Genomic DNA, 18,600 nt, shown 5'->3' with positions numbered 1-18,600 from the left:
TGTCAATACCGTCTCTTAATATTTTGATTATCTCGATATATATTTCACCAATTAATTTCTATGGCTAAATACACTTAATTAAACTTTACTCACCAATTTATTTCTATGGGTAAGTACACTTAAATAAAAATTTACTAATCCATACATAAACAAAACAAACAATCATAAAACCTAATTTATAAACAATAGTCACAAATAACATCACGAATGTTTTGTTTAATCCACCCAAGCTGTTTCACTATACATTTGTCGCATAACTATTCGCCACTGATATGAAGTAGATCCACGCTGGAACAAGAACGAATACAATAGAACCTCATCATTAATTTTAAATGCACACGTAAAGAACAAAATTTAAAACATTACTATAAATGATGGTTGAAAAGCTAATTGACTTAAGCGACATGTTTTTTCGAAAAATTTGAACTAGGTTAAAAAAAATAGAAAAATAAGTGCATTAGAACTTCATCATTAATTTTAAATGCACATGTAAAGAAAAAAAAAATAAAACATTACTAAATCGATGGTTGAAAAGCTAATTGACTTAAGCGACATTTTATTTCGAAAAATTTGAACTAGGTTAAAAAAAATAGAAAAATAAGTGCATTAGAACTTCATCATTAATTTTAAATGCACACGTGAAGAAAAACAAATTAAAACATTAATATATCGATGGTTGAAAAACTAATTGACATGAGCGAAATTTTTCGAAAAATTTTAAGTAGTTTAAAACACATAGAAAAAAGTGCTGATTTTAAATATGTGTGAAACGTGGTGTCGCAAAAATGTCGCTTAAGTCAATAGCCTTTCAACCGTTGATATGAAAACATTCACGTCGAATTGATAATTTCCTCCTTTTTATGAAGTCGGTTAAATAGTGCTACTACTTGATAATTGATTTCTTTAACCACGATCTATAAATTCTAACTTTGGCACCTTACTGTAAAATAATTATAAATAATTCTGAATAAGCTAATGTTTAAATTAAATACAATTACATTAAATTTAGTGCATGACGTAGTAATACATTTAATTACACTATTTAGTAACTGTATAACATTGATTTTTTTAGACTAGTAGATTAAATAGAAACAAATTAATAACTTATTTATACAACATTTTTTTTATTTAAGGATAAGTTTCTAGTTAGTTTCTCTTCTACGTTGCTGTGCCTTGCAAGATTTACGATTATGTACTTTTCTTAATTTGTAAAACTTATATTTTAACAATTGTGGACTGCAATCAATTAAAAATCAGTAATTCGAAAAATAAAGTCTGTGGGCGTCAGAGTGCGCACGGCAGCCGGGGGAATGTGGGCGAACATACCTATTATCTTTTTAGAGTTCCGTACCTCAAAAAGAACTCTTATAGGATTACTTTTTGGCTCACCCTTTTTGTGAAGAGCGCGTTGAACTATCAAGTCGAAATTTATATCAAATATCCGGCACTACGGGTTCTTTCAGCTATAAATAAATCAAACTTGTAAGGCAATACGATCAAAAGATATGATGAGTTATAAGACATATTTCGGGATTTCACAAGGGAATCAAAACCTATAGGGTACTTCCCGTTGACTTAGAATCATAAAATTTGGCTTGAAGCAATGTCTTACAAGACATTACTTCTTGCGCTGGTGGTGCTGCAGCACCGTGTCGTCTAAAAACCGTAAATATTATGTATTTTAAGAACAAAAATTAACGAATTTACTATTACAAACTTTCTATTTGCGTTCGGTCAAATAATCGTGTTTGGCCACGAATTTTGTACGTTTAAACGCATGAGAAACTCACTTCCCATACAAAACTCAACACTAATTTTGTTGCTTTGTGTTGTTTTCTCCGGTAACAGTCAAGTGTGAGTAGGGCTCGCGAACCAAGAATTACGTACCATCAAATTAGTGGCGAAGGATAAGGTTTTTCCGAAAGGTCACCCGACACAATATACAGGTATTAATATATAATATAAATGTAGTCTGTAAATCGTACTAATGATTATAATTACGTCACTACATAGTATAAAACAAAGTCGCTTTCTCTGTCCCTGTCTATGTATGCTTAAATCTTTAAAACTACGCAACGGATTTTGATGCGGTTTTTTTTAATAGATAGAGTGATTCAAGAGGAAGGTTTATATGTATAATAACATCCATTACTTAAATAGTGGAGAAATATTGCACCCGTGCGAAGCCGGGGCGGGTCGCTAGTTTTAACTAAATTACAAAAGAGAAGCCGATAGCAATCGGATTGTATGGACCTTTCGCCTTACTTCCCTTACCTTACTGTCAGGTAATATCTCGGGAGTACTTTTCCAGATTATTGGCTTTCTACAGTCCATTAAAGTTGGAATAACAATACTCCGTTAGCGCCGACCGCAGCGGCGTATCCCAATCCCGAAACAATTCGAGTACAGGAGTTAAAAAAATAATAAAGGCCCGGTCAGCGACGCTAGTGTTTTTAAACGCGAGGGTTTACGTTAACAGCTTTGTACCAATATGTGAACATTGTCTGTAGTTTAAGGTATAGGGCCTTAGAAAACCTACGACAGAGTAAAAAATAATTTTGGGTATTTGCCGTGTGTCTTGGAGTCTGAGCTTTCAAGAGTTAATGATTTCTTATGTTTACGCGAATGTTAGACATTGAAAATTGTTGTGTTCGTGGCCACTCTATGGTCACTAAAAAGTAAATTGTATGATTGACATTTGTCATTGTAATAAAAGAATATTATATGAAAATGTACATATTATAATTTCATTTACAATTAATACATAATATTGGCGACGAGGATATGGAACTACAAAAACTTCGAAGAATACGAGCCTCTATAAGGGGGCAGCTTAAAAAAATTACAAAACTATTTAATACAAAATGAACAAGAAATTCCAGACTACGAATTAAAAGCAAGACTAGAACATTTGACAACTTATCAAAAGAAGTTCGACCAAATTCAAACGGAAATTGAATCGATAATAGAATGTGATGATCAGGTGGAGGTGGAAATAGAAGAAAGATATATAACTGAAGAATTGATAATACAGCTACAAGTAAGGTTACAGGATTTACGCCCTACAACATCTATTTCTACACCATACTACGCAACACCTACATCTACATACGCTCGAAGCAGTGAAACGGTAGTACCGAAGATAATGTTTCAACCATTACAAGAAAAAGAAAGTTTTATAAATTTTACAAAAGATTAGAAATGTTTTTGCTTTTAAATAATTGCCATGACAACCAAACCAAAATGTACATGCTTTTAAGTTCTATTCCTCCAGAACTACATCAAAGAGCATACGATCTATGTGCACCAAAAGAACCATCTGATGTCGGTTACGCCGAACTTATTAAAATTTTAGATGATTACTTGGACCCAAAACCAAGCATGTGGGCAACTCAACACAAATTCATTACAAGGACACAAGAGGAGAATGAATCGATTATAGAATATACAGCACAATTAAAACGTTTAGCACAAGATTGTGATTTTAAATGCAAACACTGCAATAAATCGATTGCTGATAATTTTATCACACTTCAATTTGTCCGAGGTCTTAAAGACAATGACGCACGTGCTAAAATTCTTCAGAGTACCGATGTAACTGACTTACCAAATCTCATACGTACAGCAACAGCTATAGAAACAGCAAAGTGTGACAGTTCTTACATATCAAAAGCTACTCATATAAGTCATCAAATGCAACAATTAAATAAGAAAACCCCATTCAAAAGACAAGTTATAACAGTAAAAGACATAAAAGGGAAATGTTTTCGTTGCGGAAGTGAAGGCCACAGAGCTAATAATTGTAGATGTATTAACGATACATGTTATAAATGTAAAAGAAAGGGCCATTTAGCTCGTGTATGTTTACACCCGTTCAGGGGCAACCATTTGGTCCAATCTGAGCACGTGGAGGTGCATGCTGAGGATGTAGCCCAGGATATGAACGAGGAGTCGATTGTCGATGTTGGTATACCATGGAACATGAACGTCATTAGATCAATCATCAACGACAAATATATGATTAAGATCCACATTAACGACAAAATTGTTGAGATGGAGGTAGACACGGGAGCAGCTCTATCATCAATATCTTATAAAGATTTTAAGGCATTAAACCTCGATACAAAAATATTCAAAACTGACATTATCATGAAAACTTATACAGGAGAATTAATCAAACCGGTCGGAGTAGTATACGTGACATGCAAATATAAACAGCAATTTTTCAGCGGAAAGCTATATATTATCAAACAAAACGTTGAACCTATATTTGGTCGATCATGGATTAGACTTACAAATCTCAATTTAGCCAATATCAACAATATACGATCTAATATTGATACGAAACTTGACTCATTATTGGCTGAATATTCAAAGGTTTTCGATGGAACTCTTGGCTGTATACCTAACTACAAGGCAAATTTTTCTTTAAAAGAGGGAGCTACACCAATTTTTATTAAACCAAGACGTATACCGTACGCTCTAAAGGAAAAGGTTGACACGGAAATAGATCGCTTGTGTCAACAAGGAGTTATTACGAAAATAGACAACTCTGAATGGGGAACTCCTGTAGTTCCGATAGTTAAACCAAATGGAAGTATACGTCTATGCGCCGACTACAAAGTTACATTAAATAAGATCATCAAAGACGACCAATACCCAATACCGATAATTGAAGACATACTCGTAGAAATGAATGGTGGTGAGATATTTTGCACATTGGACGTCAGCCAGGCGTACCTACACATGATGATGGATGAGGAGAGCGCCATGATGCAGACAATAAGTACACATAAGGGTTCATTCAAAGTTAACCGTTTGATGTTTGGTGTTAAGGTAGCACCTAACTTGTGGCAAAAATTTATGGATCGATTGCTGCAAGGATTGGCAGGAGTAAAATGTTTTTTTGATGATATCATAATTCAAGGATCTTCAGAAAATCAACTCTTAGCAAGACTACGTCAAGTTCTTCAAAAATTACAAGAATATAATTTAAAATTAAATAAGGAGAAATGTCATTTTTTTAAGAAGAGCATTAACTATTTGGGACATACGATTGATAAAAATGGGTTACATAAAAACAGAGACAAAGTTAAAGCAATTCTGGACGCCGAACGCCCTAAAAACATTGACGAACTCAGAACATTTTTAGGCATGGCAAATTATTATAATAAATTCATACCAAACTTAGCTTCAATATCGAATTCCTTGAATTCTTTGCTAAAGAAAGGTACAGAATTCGATTGGACCATGAGATGTCAAGAGAGTTTCGACAAGATAAAAAAGAAATTATCAGTGAAAGGGTACTAATGCACTTCGATCCCAATAAACCAGTAGTACTCGCTACAGATGCATCCCCGACAGGACTTGGCGCCATTCTGTCACATAGAATGCCTGACGGCTCCGATAGACCAATCGCATTCGCATCTCGTTCACTCACATCAAGTGAAAAGAAATACAGCCAAATTGACAAGGAAGCGACGTCTATCTTCTGGGGACTTAAAAAGTTTTTCAATTTCTGTTACGGAAGGAAGTTCATATTAATTACAGATCATAAACCGCTCACTATAATATTTCATCCCCATAAAACATTACCGGCAATGAGTACTATGAGGCTTTTTCACTACGCCCATTTTCTATCTGGTTTTGACTATACGATTGAATACAGAACATCGAGTGGCAATAGTAACGCAGACTACTTATCTCGATTTCCGGTAGATAAAATAGCCTTGAATATTATTGACGCTTGTAGCGTTTTTCAGAGAAACCAAATGAACACCATTACAATCGACCGAAAAAAGATAGCTGAAGAAACCACGAAAGACATGGATTATGATACACTGATGAAAGCACTGATGACGGGCACAAGTGTTAAAAGATATGGTTATAATGACAACGAGCTTACTGTGCAAGATGGGTGTATACTAAAAGGTACCAGGGTTATGATACCGGCTAGTCTGAAAAACACAGTACTAAACGAACTGCATAAAGGTCATTTGGGAATTGTTAAAATGAAATTACTTGCCCGTAGTTATGTTTATTGGAAAAATATAGATAAAGACATAGAAAGTCTAGTAAGTCAATGTCGTGAATGTCGATTAAACCAAAACCAACCAACACCGGTACAAGTACATCACTGGGAAAAACCATCTGGTCCGTGGCAGAGGATACATATCGATTTTGCGGGCCCTGTTAAAGGATATTCCTTATTTATAATAGTTGATGCATACAGTAAGTGGGTGGAGATTATACCGACGAAGGTTACCATTAGCTCATGGTGTATAAATAAACTGAAGGATTTATTCACAACATTTGGAGTACCATTCACCTTAGTATCGGATAATGGTCGACAGTTTGTATCAAATGAATTTGAGTCATTCCTGAAGAATACGGGAGTCATACATAAAACGTCAGCACCTTACCATCCAGCTACTAACGGACAGGCAGAGAGATTCGTACAGACGATTAAAAAGGCACTGCATGCTGCCCGTTTTGGGCCTGGTACAATACATGAGCAGCTACGAGACATTAAGGAACATTTGCTAAGGACCCCTAGCGTCAGCAGTGGCAAGAGCCCATACGAGCTAATGTTCGGTAGAGAAGTACGCACCGCTCTACATGTCAAATTCAGAGGGAAGGTAGCGAGAGAGACGGCGAGATCATATTCCGTTGTAACCAGGAAATTCGAGATTGGACGTAAGGTGCAGTTTAGGGACTACACAGGCCGTGACAAGTGGGAATTTGGCAGAATCGAGAAAGTCCTAGGTCACCTACACTATTTAATCAGAACAGAGAGTGGCGAAGTACACAAACGTCACGTGGACCAGATCCTGGACTTACGTTCTAAAGAATAAGTAAAAAACTATGTTCATTTGAGGGGGAGGAAACTGTTGTGTTCGTGGCCACTCTATGGTCACTAAAAAGTAAATTGTATGATTGACATTTGTCATTGTAATAAAAGAATATTATATGAAAATGTACATATTATAATTTCATTTACAATTAATACATAATAAAAATAAAAGTACTAAACGTTTTTTTTACGCGGTTTTTATATTATTATTTTCTCCCGACGTTCGAAGACTTTGCAGCCTTCATGGTCACGGGGGGGACTCTATCAAGAGTTCTCAGTTTAAAGATTGTTAATTAAAAATAATAAAATTGGATGGTACGGAATTCTTGGTGCGCGAGCCCTACTCACACTTGACCGTTTTTCCGTGAAAAACATGTTAATTTTTTTTAATTAATTAAATTTCATTATTAAATTATATTTTAAAGTTTACTATGTTTGTTGATTGATTTGACATCCACACGCACGCGTTAATGCTTGGCGGAACGCGAACTAAAACAATTTGCCGATATTCACATTAATTATGTAAAATCTAAAGTACGGTCGAGCCACAAACCTTGAATTATTAAGCGATATATTATATCATAGTCTAATAATAAACAGTAACAGCTATTATTGTATTCAGTTTAAAACACTTTTAATCTTATGTAAAATAAAAGTAATTATAGCAATATTTTGATATATTTTAAATCTACCGTATCACGATTATCATTATTAATTAATTTACAATATCTATACATATTATAAAACAAAGTCCCCGTTTTCTGTTTGTCTGTATATTATCGATTTTATTAAAAGCATTTTTATGAAATTTGATGTAGAGTTAGTTTAAGAACCTTGGAAGGTTATAGGATATTTTTCCCCTTTTACTTTTTTTATCCCGGAAAACTCCTTCATGCGGGCGAAGCCGCGAGCAGAAGCTGGTTACGAGATATAAGTATTATTTTTTTTTGTTTAATTCTTTTTACATTTTATTTAAAAGGACCTTCGCTAATAAAATTACGACACTCCATTTTTACCCTTAAATCATAAATAATAAAGCCGCTTTTCCACCAATTATTTTTTTTTTGTAATTTATTACGTCCAAGATAATTATGAGATAGTGTGAACAAACGGGGGTCATGGCGGGGTCTGTCGCGCGAGAGGCTCATTAGGTGCGACGTCACGATCTTAGGCGCTAGTACACTGCAGTCCAGAGCGTATTACACGGCAATTTGCATAAATCATTTTTGGTTATCGGACCTAAAACTGCGTACTATTATATGCATGAAATCGACACAAGCTGTACGGCTTTGTTCAAATATGTACACAGCTTAACAGCTCTGCGTATATATTATGTGTGCTAACAAGGGCAATCTTTTTAGGATTAGGTATTTTTTGTGTATTATTTTCTGTAGATACAGTGGGAGACTGTCATTAAATTGAACAAAATATATAACAAATTGTAGTTACATGTTGTTATCATTAACTTAATTAATGTAATTGTTTAACCCGTTCTAATTGAAATAAATACATAATTAATAAAAATACAAAAATATGATACGATTCTGACGTACGATTTTTAACATATATCTGGATTTACTTAATTTTAATATTCTACAATTATGTTTACCTAAATATAATCATCGTTATTATACTAATTAAATATAAATTCTTACCAAATAAATAAATAACAACGATAACTAGCAACGCAGAGCCGGACAACCAGTCCATGCTCTTGAGTATGCATTTGTCCTCTTTGAATACACATTCATAACATATCGCAATCACCATGAAGAAACCGAAAATAACGTTCACAAATGTAATCCAGACGAACACTTGAACGATTCCTTCCGCGTCCTGGAAGGCAAGTAAATATAAAATTAATATAATACGAAAATAAATATAATACTAAATTAAAGTGGCGGTACAATCAGTGCATACACCGCCATCTAGTTCACATTACCGGAGCTGCAAGATGATCGGTGCATTGACAACTGTAGTTATATCGTACAGCAATCACGATAGATGACGCTAGGCGATACTGGCTTGCGATAGTAGAATTTGCGCGAAACGCAGCATATATACTACCTCCGAATGACCGTCGAAGGGGCCGCGGCCGGTCAGGCGCAACATCTGCCCGACTGGTCATCTTTCCCTTCCATAGAGGAACGTAACCATCTGTTCCTCTACAGTGGCTTCTACCTTTACTTTACAGGCAGCAACGTGTATGTAAAACTGATATGGCTAACAAGGCTAAGGTGACCCATTAAATACTCGTATGGCGGTTAATTCAAATAGTAAACGTATAAGGGCCCTGTACGCAGCGTGGGCAGGGGCCCTCCACGAGATGGACCGACAACCTGGTGAGGGTCACCGGGGTCGAATGGATGAGGGCGGCCCAAAACCGGTCCCTTTGGCGCTCAATGGGGGAGGCCTATGTCCTGCAGTGGACGATTCCCAGCTGAAATGATGGATCCCTGTCTGGATAATAATACTAGCAACTAAGCTAGCACCGTTTAATAGAAAAAGATTCAACGCCAATATAATAAACAGCGCAGCTTCTATATTTGCCGGTGACGGTTGGCAAATATTTATTACATTTATTACATTGGTATTTATTAGAGCAAATAGGATTCTTTTTGTTAAATTTAAGTCTGTTTTGACAATAATCCATTGACTTTTATTTATAATGGTATCATGGTGATCGTGCAAATGGCGGGAAGTTTCGACAAGTTTTCGAGTTAGTTGCTTAATTATAACCGTCGAGGGACGCAAAGTTTCTCGATAATTTGTTTCGTCTACTGTATCAGAGGCCGTAGCAAGATGCTTTTACACTATCGTTAACGCTAACGTTATAGTTCATTATTGTGTCTCCCGCTTTGCTATGGAGGGAAGTGAACAATTCATGTTTCCAACTCCTCTCTATCTTTTTATTTTATTAATTTCTATGCGGGATAAAGACAAATTAGTTTTCCCTGACACTCTTCACTTCACTGCTCGGTGTCATAAAATGCGTGCCACTGCTGATCCTGGCATACAGCAATTGTAGTGGTAGGTCTGAGAGCGGCAAAGGCTCTTAACGTTATGTTATGTGATGTTCTTATTTATTCTTGTTGATAGGATATGTATTCCCTTACATTTTTCTATAATATATAAGCGTTAACGATTGCCTGCCTCGGTGGCGTAGTTGTATTGCATGTCCGGTACAATAGCGCTCTGAGGTCCTGGGTTCGAATCCCGGGTCGGGCAAAGCAATATTTGGGTTTTTCTGCTCAGTATCAGCCCGGAGTCTGGAATTTGTGCCCGATATGGCGATAGGCTCGCCCCCTATCACATCATGGGACGGAACATACTTGGCGAAAAGTGGGTGTCCTAGTTGCGCCTCTGCATACCCCTTCAGAGATAAATGCGTGATGTTATGTATGTATGTATGTATGTTAACGATTGCAGAAATGCATCTTAGCAACGGGCTCTGGTCTAGTCCAATCAATCGTACAAGGATAATGAAATACTTGTTACTCTACTCACCGCCAAAGTCGCGTATAGAAGTAATACTCCCATTAGCATAAAGCAGACTGACATGAAAGTGATTCCGGAGTTTATCAGTGAGCTCAGCTGTGATATCGCCTTTTTCGGGTCTGAAATGTTATAAATGAGCTAGATAAAATTGTAATAACAGATATTAGTAAAAATGCTGCGATTATCAGTTAGGATATCTCTTTTCATTATACTATAACTTTTATCTCTAAATGTTAGGACTGTCATTTCAACAAATTTTAAAACCCTTGTACATTTTAAAAGCATAAGTTGACATATGTGAATACATTCTAAATAAAGCCGTTTGTAGCTGTGTTTCTGTAATCGAATATGAAGATAGACTTCTGCATATTTCACACCATGTATGAAATCTGGAGAGAACAATCTAAATGATATTTTTTCCTGTTGGAAATTCCCCATGCGAATGTAATTTGTCCGCGGTCCTCCAGCGCATAGGCATAAATAAAAACACATCATATACAAAAGTTATAAACACAAAAATACTGGTTATTGTGTTATAAATATAGTCAAATTGCGTTTCCGTTTGAATTTGATTTTAGTTGTAAACATAATTTCTTGTATTAGGTAGAGAATATTTGAAAAAGTCCACCTCTGATATTAGTGATGTTTTTCAAATTTTCATAATTAGATTCTGTTTGTTGTTCTATAGCGCTCAGCGATATAGCTCCAGTGATCTAGAAAGAAATATGAATAGCACTGGTTAGAAATAGTAGGGATTTTCCCTCCTCAATGACAGGTACTTTATGATACCTGGCGATGCAGCACAGCAAGTCTCTGGGAATACAAGTATGTTTCTAAATTGCAACAAAAGTAATAGATACAGTAGAATGACGACACATTCCAATATTGTCAGTTACAAACTAAATATTTTTTCCATATATATCTTACATTAGATAGACGGTTGACTTGCATAATGAGCAGTTTGCTAGGTTTTAGAATAGAGAATAAGATTGTAATGAAATAAGATAAAAAAGTATATACATACTTAAACAGATAGATTACACCAATAATAATTTTGCTATCATTGGATTCACACGGTTCATCCACATATTTAGTTGTTTTAGCCTACAATAACAGCTTCAATTTCTCATCCTCTCGAATTGCAAGTAAAGTAAAGTCAGAAGAAAATTATAAACCAGACGAATTGTGAGGAGTAAAATATAAAGCATATTATTTAAATATACATAAATAATTAAATTCACTTTTAATATTTTAAATTTTAAATAAATTGAATTAATTAAACACAATAAAGGGTAATGTGGTTGCGGCGAAATATAAAATTCATAACCTACTTACTACTGATAAAAGTGAAATTATCAATAATCCAATTCGTAATGAGAAAACCAAACAACAATCATGAAATTCTGGAAATATTTCACACATTTTGACGAGTAATTTTAGAGGATAAACAAAATCATTTATAACATAATACAAGAAAATATATGATTTTGATGTAGTTAGATTACATTTTTGACACAAGATTTTGTGACAGAATGAAAAATGATAACGAATCTTACATTATTATTACGATGAATGTCAACGAAGAGAATTATAATAATATATATCAAAGAGAATATAATCACTGCGTTTTAATAAATCTTATACTTCTTATATATATAAGATGTCAACATAGATTTCTGATGTTAAAGAAATTATTAAAGGAGGTTCATTATAAAATCTTGGAATTGAGGCTATAACAGTTAGGTATTGGGTTTTATATATTATAATTATTTATACTTTTTAATATTTAAATATAATTGCTTTTATAAGATTTATTCGTATCGACTATTTTAGAAGGGTGACTAATGCTATGCAAATTACAAAGCTGTGTAATTCAAGTTGTAGGTGGTACTATTCTGTTTTGGGGAAAGTTACGGTGGCGACCATCAGGCGAACAACTTGCGTGTCACCACTTGTATTCATATAAAGAATAAAAAAACACGCTTGCATGCCGCACAACGTTTAGTGCAAAAGGTGTCTAATTCTGCCATATTTAATTTTGTTGCTGGTGGTAGGATATATTTTATATTCGCACGGATAGTGACCACCAAATACAATGTGTTAAAACCGGCCATAGTGCCCAACGTAAGTGTCGCGTTCCGGGATCAGCCTGTGTATATGCGGTTCCAACAGGCCGGCATAATAGGGTACCGGACTCATTTTTGTTCTTTACTATTATCAAATATTTACGTTATATAAATTATAACACAAAGGAATTATTAAAATCCGGTAAAAAATTAACAAGTTATAAGTCTTTGAATTTCGATGGAAAGGGTAGTTAACAAGAAACAGAAAAGAGACAAAATATCCACATGTGACGTCATCGGGAATTACGACGCGTGCGAAAGAAAGAGATGAAGCGATATCCCCACATCGTGCCCACTTCTGCACGTTACAATATTTTAAATATGAATTACTCGCTCATTTTTTAACCAATTTTAATGCAGTTTTCGCAGGAGTGCTTCTTTTTCATATTAAAAGCCATTACATATAGAATAATGTACAAAATCAAGCATAGGCCGGTCCCCTATTGTGTCAACAGCGGAGGGGTAATCTTTCGTCAGTCGACATTCTATTGGACCACATGCCACCTACCATCAAGCGCAGTGAAGTCACTCTACCGTGCAAGTATAAAAAAAATACATCATTTATTGACTATAACCTAACATTGTTGAATGCTATTTTTACAGTTGCAGAATGATTAGTAAAAAGTGTATTTTTTTTTTTTTTATTTTATTACACACAAAACAGGTTATAATCGGGTACGCGTTGTATACAAAGTAACTTAAAGTTTTTAACATAATTATAACCCAAAACTTGTGTTCCGGAATGAATATTAAGTATTAACGAGATAGCAAAGGTGAGATTATCTAAACGTAACTATTAATGCTAACTATATATATATATATATATATATATAAAGTAATATTTTGCTAATTAGACAACATTGAATTTCGCTGTTCAAATTATAGCCACAATGTAAGGAAAACGTTGCGTTGACATATAATTGCCTTTTTCAAATGCGAAGAAAATTAAAGAGAAAACTTTAACATTTTATTGTCAAATACAGAACTAAAACTTGTAACTTTGAAAACAATGTTCATATCATTAGTTCTTCATTTGTCAAATATTTCAGAGACATCCTGAGACTGTTTGCCACAATCACGAAATAAGCCGTCACTGAAATCAAAAGAGATTATATCTTACTTTTAAATATAACTTTACTATACTTTAGCTCCCTTTAGCAGTTGTTTATTATATTTTTTGGTCGTCAATTACTGGGTTCAGAGTTCTTTATGTATAATACTTTTTGATGGATGCGTCCATTACTTTAATAGAATAATATACGGATAACAAAATATGCGTACCTAATACCCCTTGTATTATACTATATATGCAAATGCTTAAAACACGAAAATAAACAAGACAACAACAACTTTTAACACATAATGTTAGATCAGGGGGCCCTTTACCGTCTTCAAGGGCGAATCCGTCTTTTTAAAATTAGGGACCTTCTATTCGAAGGACATCTTCCATAGCCATATAGGTAATAATAAATAATAATAATATAATATCAGCCCTGTATTATATACTTACCCACTGCTGAGCACGGGCCCCCTCTACTACTGAGAGGGATTAGGCCTTAATCCACCACGCTGGCCTAGTGCGGATTGGTAGACTTCACACACCTTAGGTAGTAGACTTAGGTAGTACACCATATAGGTAAGAGACTCAAAAATCCCCATTTGTCTATATGGTCATTAAAGCTGTCCTTCGATTAGAACGTCCGTAATTGCAAATAGACGGATATACTCCCTTAGAAGGAATAAGGCCCCCGGACCTTAATAAGAATATTAAACAGAAAACTGTGACTACTGTCTTAACATTTTAAAACGGAGGAACACAAAGTAACGTAATGGATATGCATTTGCTGTTAGCAATAAGAAGAGACTATAACGAGTTTAAACAGCGCATCGCCTATCCACTTCGTTTCTCGGAACTAAGTACATCGGTTCCCGCTTTGGATTTTAACCCGCATTGAGATCGAAGCTATGCTGCTTTGATGGCTTTTATGTTTCCGAATAAGTATTTTTTATTTTACTATGATGGTAAAGGACGGATATCCTAAATTTTAAATTTAAAAGCACGTTCATTAATGCAAATAATATGTTTTATATTACAATTAAAAATAGTAGGGCTTGGATATAAACCTTTACAATGTAGTTCAAGGGCCTCATTTACCTCTTAAATTAAAGATTCTAATGTAAAACTATATCAGACACACATTACTTACACAAAACATCGAATATGATAAGAGCGCACAACGCGCCGCCGGCGAGATAACAATTGGTGTGAATGAAGAAGCAACTGATTGCCAAAATCATGAAGAGAAACACCACAATACTGCTATACAAAATGACACCCCATTGGTATATCTCGATCAAGACTGGAACGTTCTGTAAAATTAAAATAATAACCCAAACATAAGGCCAAGCAAAAATGGCTTTCTTCATAACTCAAATAAAATACTAGCATGCATATAATAAATAATAATACGTTAAATGTAAACGTAAATTACGACCCATTGATTTTATGAAGTAGTTTGTATGATGCCTAATGTTAAAGTTTTAATTATATTATACACGATGTTCATAAACTATTTTCACAAAACAAAACACTCACACAGCAAGCTCCGATGACTAAAAGAACGCTGACACAGCACAAGACTACTGAGATGAGCCCTAATGTCATTTGTATGGCTGTCTCTGTAGCAGTGCTGTAGTTAGAGAGAACAGCATCCATATCCCAGAAGCCAGGTGTCTGGTTCATATTGGGGGCGAAGATGAGACCGACAATCTGAAAAAAATAATAATAAAAAAAATAAAAATATCCTAAAGTGAAGTGAATTCAACTCACAATAGTTATCAAAATGAGACAAATAAATTGTTTAATGGTCAAATAGTTTAAGATGCGATATCATTCAATCGGTAGAAAAGTTCGTTATAAAAAGTCAAAGAATTTTCGTTTCATAGCTTGGGTTTACAAAATTATTAGTAGGTGTTGATAGGGGGAACACACAGTCAATGAATACACACGGGGACAAAATTGACGGACTTCCATTTGCAAACGTTGTTTCTACGTTTCGAGTTGTTATAGTGTGTTTTTTGTTGTCGGCTTGACCTTTAAATTCCTGATGAATTTTCGCCATGTTGGTGACTCAATTTATTAAGCATCATCATTCATCATCATCATCATTCTAAGTTTCCTAGCTTTTCATCAAATAATAATTGTATTGCAAAGCCGCTATATTACTTTATTATCTATGATATAACGTTATAACTTTATTTACGAAGTTGAAATGTCACAAGTCGCGAAACCAATATACTCTTAAAGAGCTTGTCTAGTTTGTTCTGTTAGTATATTAGGAAAACAAGTTTTTCAGTAACAACATTTTATTAGATTATCTTTAGGAGTTTATGAACAATAGTTTCCATTGGCTACACTACAGATATAATAGATTAGATTATTTATAGACTCAAATTTATGATTTAGTTTCATCACCTCAATTTTCAGGTACCAGTTAATTTATTATAGTTAAATGAAGGCCATATACTAGAAATGTACTATTGTATTCATTTTGTGATTACATTAGTGATCGATTGGCCTGTTGCGTAAACTAAACCAGCATTATCTAGTTTCATAGCCACTTCGCTTGACAATAAAGGTCATCCTTCATCATTTTTCCTTCGCTTATACACAGAATCTCGAGCGGAATATCAACTAAAGCCCAGCACTTATCTTGATTATGTAGGATCAACAATTTGCTAATAATGATAACTAAAAAATGTTTAGTATGATTACAGCGTTGCTCTAGTAAAGCCAGTATCAAGCAAATTGACTCACAAAAGAGAAGGTCGCGATCATCACAGTACCGGCCCGGAGGAAGCAGCAGAAACAACAGCTAATCACCGTCGGCAATTTGTCCATGAACTTCATTTTGCTTATTTTTATAAATTATTTTTTATTTAATATTTAAAATTTATCTCTTTGGACATATTGTGAAATGTCTGATTTGATGGAAGAGCAAAAAATAAATCCTTTGATGTTTAAAGAAGGTTTGTTTAATAAGTTTCGTCTGTAATTAAACACTGTCGCGAGACAATTTTACAGTTGGGATCGCTGAAGAATCTTAATTTGGATTGCCAAGTTGACATTATAAATGCGCAATGATTCAGCTGTTTCTTATTTGGACCTACAAGGCGTAATTTCCTGGAGGTAGGATATATTTTATATCCGCTTGGATAGCGACCACTGTACACAATGTGTTAAAACACACCATAGGAGCCCACGTAAGTATTTCACGTTCCGGGATTAGCCTGTGTATATCCGGTTTCAATGGGCCAGCATAATTGTGTCGACTGCCAAGGGGTAGTCATCTCTCGGCAGTCAACATTCTATTGGACTTCATTCCACTTACCATCAGGTGCAGTCAGGTCACTTTAGCGTGTTCGTAAACAAGTTAAGGTAAACATGTTATTTATCTTAGCGAATGATAGCATTAACTATCTTTGAGTGTTGACACCTACCCCTTTTAGATATCACACCCACGTATTTGCGCATAAAGTACCATTGATTAGGGTCTATCATGCTGGTCTACATTTCAAAGCTTGTTGGTAATAGCGGAAGGAACGTGAACTACACCTAATTTACATTTGGAAATTCATCAAAATTATACCCTTCATGCGAATAATCGGCTTGCGGACTTGCGACTACCGCGACATGGTCAGTATACTTATACAAATAAGGTTTAATATGTATTATAAAAATAGATGATTAATTATGTTGAAATCAAAAACCCCTGATTTTGATACTTGCCGAATAAAGACGAATAGTCAAGAAAACGAGTGTGTAAATGAGGAAGTTTACTCGGGTGTATTCGATGATATCGATAATAATTATAGTCATATTTATTCGCCAATAGTTTAAACGAGATATAAGACTGATATTAGAGAAAAGAAATCTTAAAACATATGCAAGTATTCAGAATATGAACTAACTTGGAGCATTTGCAAACACCTTAAGTTAGGTAATTTTATTTCTTTATTTTTTCTAATACAAAATCGACTAAGTTTGCGATTAATAATCGCTGGTCTACGAGGCCCGTCCGGCCCTCGGGGCACGATTCCCGGTCAATTTGCATCGAAATCGGTCGTCACTAACTCGGGTTGGTCCGTAATTACGGGCCACGCGAACCTTAGCCACGATTGACTTAACATTGAGGAAACTTGACAGTAAGTAAAACGAGGAATGAACAAGAAAATGCTTGAACGTGACCTTGGTATTTCTGTAGTGGTCTACTAGGCAGATGCAAATTATTTCGCTGCGTGTTGGAACCACGTTGAGGTGAATGCTAAAATTCTGATTTCTTTGGATTTTATGACGTTTCGGAAAACAGCCAGATTGCAGCAATCCATTATGATAATCTCACTTATTCTTAAAACATATGTAGTATTAAAGTTACTACGAAATAAAAGAAGCATCGAGATTTATCAAATTACCATTACTTCAGCTCATTTGGTCTGAATATTATAATTTCCAGTATTTCAATATGAAACATTCATCGTTCGGCGAATGTATTTAATAATTATTTATAAGCCGTACGTTGGCCTGATCGACCGTGGGTTGGAAAATTCATAAATGTATTGCTTTAATTATGTATCATACCGCGAACGACTTTTCAATAGCAATTCATATGAAAGGATACTAATTAATGATACCACGAATTAATATATTTGATAAATGATATTCAGTTTAAACATTCAAAGTAATATATCGTCACACTTGTGTCCCCGAGGGATTAAACAGAGACACATCGAGTGAAGCCACACTTTTAGTTCACGATATTTTTAATCCATAAAATGAATAAAGTTTCGACTATGGACTTGAATCAATTCAATCAGTCTTAATATCATCGCGAGAGCAAGCGTTAATTGCTATATCGTATCGGGTAAATTCAATTCGATTTCAAAACTTGAAAACATTTATTTGAAATCCAGGTTTCTGAGAAGTACTCTATAAGTTGTATTAGGCGATTTATCAGCTAATTCTAATTAAATATAGTAACAAAGAGTAACAAACTTCCCTGACAAAGAGTACATAAAGCGATAAGTGATTACGTGGACTCGCAAATGGACGCACTCAACTCAGCT

At 34.7% G+C, this 18,600-nt stretch overlaps 2 protein-coding genes across 2 annotated transcripts; both read right to left on the bottom strand.

Moving 5' to 3' along the window:
* Window positions 1–162: 162 nt before the first annotated feature.
* On the bottom strand, window positions 163–11,939 carry LOC119189714. The gene is made up of 5 exons (XM_037440182.1): window positions 11,687–11,939; window positions 10,980–11,064; window positions 10,361–10,470; window positions 8,509–8,689; window positions 163–288 (listed from the first exon to the last, which is right to left on the bottom strand). The coding sequence occupies exons 1-5, from the start codon at window positions 11,771–11,773 to the stop codon at window positions 239–241; spliced, it is 513 nt and encodes a 170-aa protein (XP_037296079.1). The 5' UTR covers window positions 11,774–11,939; the 3' UTR covers window positions 163–238.
* Window positions 11,940–13,214: 1,275 nt separating this feature from the next.
* LOC115452921 lies at window positions 13,215–16,583 on the bottom strand. The gene is made up of 4 exons (XM_037440189.1): window positions 16,295–16,583; window positions 15,074–15,247; window positions 14,685–14,847; window positions 13,215–13,570 (listed from the first exon to the last, which is right to left on the bottom strand). Exons 1-4 carry the CDS (start codon window positions 16,385–16,387, stop codon window positions 13,491–13,493), a joined length of 510 nt encoding a protein of 169 aa, XP_037296086.1. The 5' UTR covers window positions 16,388–16,583; the 3' UTR covers window positions 13,215–13,490.
* Between the last annotated feature and the right edge of the window lie 2,017 nt (window positions 16,584–18,600).

The sequence above is a fragment of the Manduca sexta genome, chromosome 18, assembly GCF_014839805.1.
Source record: "Manduca sexta isolate Smith_Timp_Sample1 chromosome 18, JHU_Msex_v1.0, whole genome shotgun sequence".
Taxonomy (NCBI): domain Eukaryota; kingdom Metazoa; phylum Arthropoda; class Insecta; order Lepidoptera; family Sphingidae; genus Manduca; species Manduca sexta.
This window is presented reverse-complemented; position numbering and strand designations above follow the sequence as displayed.

What these genes read in the sequence shown, in the direction of transcription:
- LOC119189714 (XM_037440182.1), bottom strand. Translation starts at nt 11,773, where the DNA reads ATGTGTGAAATATTTCCAGAATTTCATGATTGTTGTTTGGTTTTCTCA. An exon ending in TAATTTCACTTTTATCAGTA is followed by an intron (nt 11,065 to 11,686) that starts GTAAGTAGGTTA and finishes ATTTCTTTCTAG; the next exon opens with ATCACTGGAGCTATATCGCT. An exon ending in TTCTATACGCGACTTTGGCG is followed by an intron (nt 8,690 to 10,360) that starts GTGAGTAGAGTA and finishes CTTGCCTTCCAG; the next exon opens with GACGCGGAAGGAATCGTTCA.
- LOC115452921 (XM_037440189.1), bottom strand. Translation starts at nt 16,387, where the DNA reads ATGAAGTTCATGGACAAATTGCCGACGGTGATTAGCTGTTGTTTCTGC. An exon ending in TAGTCATCGGAGCTTGCTGT is followed by an intron (nt 14,848 to 15,073) that starts GTGAGTGTTTTG and finishes TTAATTTTACAG; the next exon opens with AACGTTCCAGTCTTGATCGA. An exon ending in TATCATATTCGATGTTTTGT is followed by an intron (nt 13,571 to 14,684) that starts GTAAGTAATGTG and finishes TTTTGATTTCAG; the next exon opens with TGACGGCTTATTTCGTGATT.